Source organism: Populus nigra, chromosome 7, assembly GCF_951802175.1.
Source record: "Populus nigra chromosome 7, ddPopNigr1.1, whole genome shotgun sequence".
NCBI lineage: Eukaryota > Viridiplantae > Streptophyta > Magnoliopsida > Malpighiales > Salicaceae > Populus > Populus nigra.
The window spans coordinates 11,648,033-11,654,255 of record NC_084858.1 but is presented as its reverse complement, the minus strand read 5'-3'; the positions used below and the strand labels follow the sequence as shown (position 1 = coordinate 11,654,255).

The window sequence follows — 6,223 nt, the reverse complement described above, 5'->3', positions numbered from 1 at the left end:
AGATAAATAAATACAAAATAAAATATAATAAAATAAATTATACAAACTTCTAGTCCACCCATGCATTTTCCCTTTCATGAGAGAGAGATGCCGCTAGAGGGACAATTGCTTGATAACCATTTGGAGCTTTAGTGCTTGCAACCCTTGACTTCTGATTATCTTGTCCGCCCAACTACTTTGCAACCCATCCATTACCAAGGGTTTCTGAAGGCCATCTAATTGTCTGTTTTATTGAGTTAGAAAAAACAAACCCACTAATCTTTCTTCTTCTTTTTTATTGCCTGTTTTCTGCTTCTATGTTCACTTGCAGTCATCTCCTAGCATGAACAGCTATCAAAATGATTTTCTTAGGATAAGCAGAGCAGTTGACCTCTTTACCTCAAGAACACGGTATCTCTAGTGTGATTCAACAGCCCTTTTCCAGTTTTTGAATGAGGAAGGTCTCGATGCACTAGTCAATTTCTAGTCAGATTTTACATAGCAGCAAAGCAGCCTGAACTACAATGAACTGTTCGTAGTTGGAGGTTAAATTATCTGTTGAATGGCAGGTTTCATTATGATATAAATCCATTTTATTTTGTATTTCAAAAATAATTTTTCTTATGTTTTTAAATTATTTTGTTATACTGATATATTTAAAAAATAATAAAAATATTATTAACTTTATAATTGTCTCAGGTTTCATTGGAGATGTTTAGAACCGTAGAGCAAGCCAATACCCTTTCGGGCCAATTTGCAACTTAGCTAATTACTGTCTGGAAAAAGCAATTACCTCTTACAATTCGTCGCCTCCAAGCCAAACTATGTATTTGACAACTCCCCGAGCAATTTCCTCAACACTAGGCATTTCTTCCAGCAAGAACAACGCAGCCAGTATCATATTACGCAAGGCATGATCCAATAACAAAAAATACAGTCACATTCATTGAAGCAGGAAACCCTCGTTTATTTTTTCTGACAAGATTATGAAATCAAACAATCTAAGGAATATTTTTATTACTTCTATCAATCACACCGACCTGCAACCAACAACCCTTACAAGTGCTATTCAAAATAGATATATCCTTGTGGAACTGTTGAAGACTGGGTGGCAATGGGCAGTTTTCCTGTATTTGTTACTCAGGTGGAAGCTCTATGTATACGAGACTCTCCTCTCCCGGTCAAGTCGTAGATAGGAACGAGTTGAGAATAAACCTGCAAAGCCCCTCGACAAGCATCCTTCAACTGCACATGGAGATTTCATGGACCCCAGCGAATTATTCTGCTTGGTGATATCCATGCCGTCACTGGCTGAATTACCAGGTGGATTATCCTCCCAGTTCAATGGTCTGTAATCAATCAGCCTACTTCTCTTTGAATTCAATATAAAATTTGGACTGACAGAATCAAGGAAGACAGCATTTGAGGACGCCATTTCCTCCATTTGAAAGCTAGACAACTTCCTCTTCAAACCAGGAGTATCTTTCAATCCTGCAACAAAAAAACAAGTATTCGGGAAGCAGCTTACAGGTAACACAAAAGTGAAAACAAAAAGGCAAGGTACAAAATGGAACTGAAAGGGAACTTTCAAGCAATTACCAGGAAGAGGGTCTTCGAATGCGCATGATTGAGACTCTGAATCACCACAATTACAGAAAAAGTTTGACTCCCTGTTTGACCCCAATACCCTGCAAGAAAATATTGTAAATGCATGTGAGTTCATAGCTAGTGACAAAGGAGGGAAAGTTGGAACAGCAGTCTCAACATCAAAATTCACTTATCTTTGTTACTCGTGCTAGAATGAGTACTAAACTACCTAATATCATTCTTTCAAAGACCCATAAATTTATATCCACATGCAGGACTCTAGATGCGTGTGGAAACTATTGAGAAGTAGTTTCTAAAGTCTTACTTGAGGAAAAAAACAATCAAGTCACTAAACAGTATTTGGTTCAAATTATTTAGTCTTGAATCTGTAAGTTACATTTCGATGGTAACATCTTTAAGCAAAAAAAAAAAAATAATCTATACAGGTTCATAGAATCTAGAAAAAGATGAAGAGAGAAACTGGGAACATTTTATCACCATTGTTACCAAAAATATCTTAAACAAGTTATGAAGTTGATGTAAGTTTTCATTATTTTGACTCCACTACTTTCCTACCGTGACTCAAAGTCATGTTATGTTAAACAGATTCTAAATCTTTACTAAAAGTCAAATTATAGCAGGTACAAACTATAAAGAATTTGTTCAGTTGAATTTCAAATTTAAAGTATATATGTTTCATGGGCAGAGCAGGGAATTCAAATATCCAGACACAAACCACTATCCAAGTTTTTAAAGATGAAATTTCAGAAATGATATACAAACAATAACTTTTAAGTTTCCAAGTTAGAAGGCTGTTGGGTAATCAGCACTTCGACCAAATTTAAAATATTATCATGGTTATACAGTTAGTCCCGGGATCTCTTTCTCTGTCTTTCATCCCCCAGAATAGAGTAAGTCACGGCCTGTTCTTTCTAATTCAAAAAAGAAGAGAAATAGCTGACTATCCTTAAAATAAAAGGAAAACTCGCTTTTGCATGCGAGTTACTCTGAATTTCAAATGTTGTCTTCTTTCTTTATGTCACTCTTAGCAATAAATATTGAACTCTGTGCCTTCAAGCATTTCAACAGCTTGAAATCTATACTATAGGTGTAGCTGTGAAGAAGAAATGAAGTTTAAAGGGGGTGGTCACCATGCCCCATCTTGATTTCTACCCATTCGGTGACTTTGGCGGTAGCCCTCACTGAACCGACTTGAATCTGAACTATGATAAGAGTCTGACCGAAATCGGATTTTCTTTGCGTGCCATATCTATTGTAGGCATATGGGGAAAAGGCAAAAAGGAAAAAGAAAGTGATTGGTAGACAACAGATTAGTTTTTCTAGTAAAACAAATGTTCTAACTAGGCTAACATCCAATACATCAAGGAATATCTTTAAAATTTAGTGAAACACAGTTGAGGATATAGATATCAAACCTGTACATGTGCTCAACAAAGTCATCTATTAGGACAGGCCAAGCACCTGCAAAAAAGAAGCATACAAGTAAGCATTGCTCTGTTACAAACAAAGATAAAACAGAACCAAGTCATGCATGCTCCTGTAAAGCAAACACACAGAATCAACAAAGAGAAAGAAAAACAAAAGAATGCCTAAGACCTTATTTTCTATAGCCTTATTGCTTTATTATTTTCCAGAAATTCCTCACTTATGAAACCTTAGTAGAGATTCCCATACTCATCATACCATGATCCTGCTCAGACACTGTCAGAGAACAACAAAATAGAAAATGACAAGGCATGCTTAAGGAAGGGAGATTTGAGAGAATCATTTAGTTCCACATGGTTGATAAAAGCAGAAGACTAGCAACACTAGCGAACCAATTTACAAATTACAAACATAGTTTCTTCCAGCTGATTGAAAATAATTTCCACTATAAACCACAATTATTGATTCAAAACCCCAAAACACGAACGCAAACAGAGCAGTGCTTAAAAGTGGAAAACTTAGAAAGCAGAAGTGCAGCAAATATAATGAACAAACGTTATGGAAAACTTGTTCAAAATCACAGGGAAAGGAGTCCATTCTATCAATACAAAAGCTGACAAAAGAAAGGGCACAGACAAATTGTTGTAGATAAATGATGTCAAACATGTGGCTTTATTGTATAGCTTAAATGTGTGTGACTAAATCATTGAATCCTTTAAGACATTGTACCTTCAGGATCATACCCTTCAAGATTTTCATGTACGCACCGGCTAAAAGCTAAAACTTGCTGCCAAGTATCCTCAGATATATTGTGTCGTTGATATTCCTAAAAGCAATCAAAAGATTAGTTGCTTCAAAAGAACTATGAAAAACAGTAGAATGAGACCACAGATAATATTTATAAGGTATTGGCATGCATTGACCACTTCTTGTTCAATTGTTCAACTGAGAGACAATATATCCCAATTCATAAACTTATGTATCCACAAATAATGAACAGATACATAAACATTTCATAAAGTACTCTACTCAACTGGAAAATCCTTCCATAGGGTAAAAAGGCAAAAACAAAATGACTCACAAATCACAGTTATCCAGTTAGTTTAGTATCACCCATACCTGAACAAAGTCACACCATTGGTTTAGCAACCGAAACCTCCCAGCTAAAATTAATTTCCATGCTGTAACAGCCTTGTTTACAGCTACAAGAGAAATTCAGGGAAATATAAAAGAATCCATTAAACCATGCCTAAATATCAAAGACATTAGAAATGAGAAAACTTAGATATCAAAGACATTAGAAATGAGAAAACTTACTGATATTCTTTTGACCATTTTCACGGCACATGAAGAATACAAAATCATAAAAACAAGAAAATTCTGAGAAATCCGCCTACAAAAAGGTAGAGTTATAAACAAGAAACATAATATTAAATATTCGTATTTTTGTTTTTGTTTTTTTTTGCTGTAAATTAAAACAGATTTAGGAGTGACATTTCTTAATAGAGAACATCAATGAGGAAAAAAATAAATGTCTCCAGTTCAAGAGCTTAATAAATGAAACTCACCATAAGTTCTAGCTTTGACATGAGCTTGAGAAGTTCATCAAAAATTGAAGTTCTGTCAAAGGAAATGCCATATATCTTTTCAGGAAAAAAAAAAAAAAAACAAAAGGAAAGTACATATCTAGCTAAACAAAAACCCACATAACCACATAGCATATGACACTCAACTGGAAGAGTTTATATTTATATGCACCAGGTATGCTTTTAGAGCATGTTGAATCCTACGAGCATCAAGAAAAGACTCAACCCAGATAAATGGCAAGTTTGTCTTGCAATGTTCAGATTCAACCTATGAGTTAGGTTGTTCACATATTCCCATCATCAGAGGTTAGTTGTATTTGGGTCCAAGACATTTTGAGAAAACTTGCCACTACTTGAGTCCTACTGTACAATTACAAGAACTTATCATACTAATTTTTCCAGACGTGTAAGCATCTGGACAGATAAATAACAGCATCCAATAACTAATAAACAAGATAATTAAGTCCTGACGTGATTTGTTTTCAGCAGAAAAATAACATTTCATAACCAAATATCAATTCCGATTTCACACGCATCTCACCGTGAATACTAAGATAAAAGGATGTTCAAAGTATTTCTTGAATCTTATTATATAAGGCTTATAAACAAGAACAACCATCTCACTTTTAAAGGCTCTTGATTTACATGAAACACAATCTTTTCTTCTCTGTTTTTTTTTTATTTTAAAAAACTAATACTCACAGAGTAATAATGTTCATCAGAAAAACCCAAATATCCTTAAGCTTTACATTGAGGCCTAACACCAATAATATCCTAAAACTATAATAAAACCCACAATTTATACATAAAAGTCAGTCCCTAAAACCTCTCAACGAAACCCAGACCCCAAAACCAAGAAACTCAATCAAATCCTACGCAAACATCAAATCGGTTAAAGATCAACAAAAGGGTACTTCCAAACCCAACAAAACAGTAAATTTAACTCAAAAAGATAAGTTTTTTTTTTCACTAACCTTGTATGGAATTTTAAGTCCACAATTTTCGAAAGCTGAGCCAAAGCATCCCTGGAAGTTTTACCCTCGTGTTCATCATGTCCATCCGTTTGACATGATTTTAGTGATCTAATGTCATGGTAACGGATGTAAATCTCAAAGATTGAACCCGGTGAGTCCATATCGGTCGGATAACAGGAAGGTAGATGGGGTTTTAAGGGGAGAGAGAGAGAGAGAGAGATGAATGGTGTTTGTTTAGAGCCTAAAAAGGTAAAAACTACAACTTCAAATTGAAGCCATAGATTAGATTGAAAGAGGTGAATGGGGTATTTGTCTCTCTCTCTCTCTGCAGTAGAGATGTTTTACAATTAGAAGCTGCTTTCCTTTTTTCCGAACGGAATGTTACTATGATAGCGAACCGGATCTCCTACTTTAAACCGATGGCCAACGTTTGAGCTGGATTTCCTTTCCCTTTTTTTTTTTTTTAGCTTGTTTGTTTCTGCGTTTCAAAAACACTTTTGATAAAATTTAAATTTTTTTTATTTTTTATTAACTTCAAATTAATATGTTTTTAGTGTTTTCAAATTATTTTGATATATTGATGTCAAAAATAATTTTTAAAAAATAAAAAAAACATCATTGACATGCATTTTAACACGAAAAGCTATTTGA

General features: G+C 34.5%; 1 protein-coding gene across 2 annotated transcripts; it reads right to left on the bottom strand.

Annotated features, from left to right (window-relative positions):
- Positions 1–901: 901 nt before the first annotated feature.
- Positions 902–5,958, bottom strand: LOC133699729 (defective in cullin neddylation protein AAR3-like). 2 transcript variants are annotated; one of them, XM_062123125.1, is made up of 8 exons: positions 5,573–5,958; positions 4,581–4,632; positions 4,330–4,405; positions 4,132–4,214; positions 3,742–3,838; positions 3,003–3,048; positions 1,579–1,667; positions 902–1,470 (listed from the first exon to the last, which is right to left on the bottom strand). In XM_062123125.1, exons 1-8 carry the CDS (start codon positions 5,731–5,733, stop codon positions 1,133–1,135), a joined length of 942 nt encoding a protein of 313 aa, XP_061979109.1. In that variant the 5' UTR covers positions 5,734–5,958; the 3' UTR covers positions 902–1,132. The 2 variants fall into 2 exon arrangements, with proteins under 2 accessions (XP_061979109.1, XP_061979108.1); XM_062123124.1 differs by having other exon boundaries at positions 902–1,667.
- Positions 5,959–6,223: the final 265 nt, after the last annotated feature.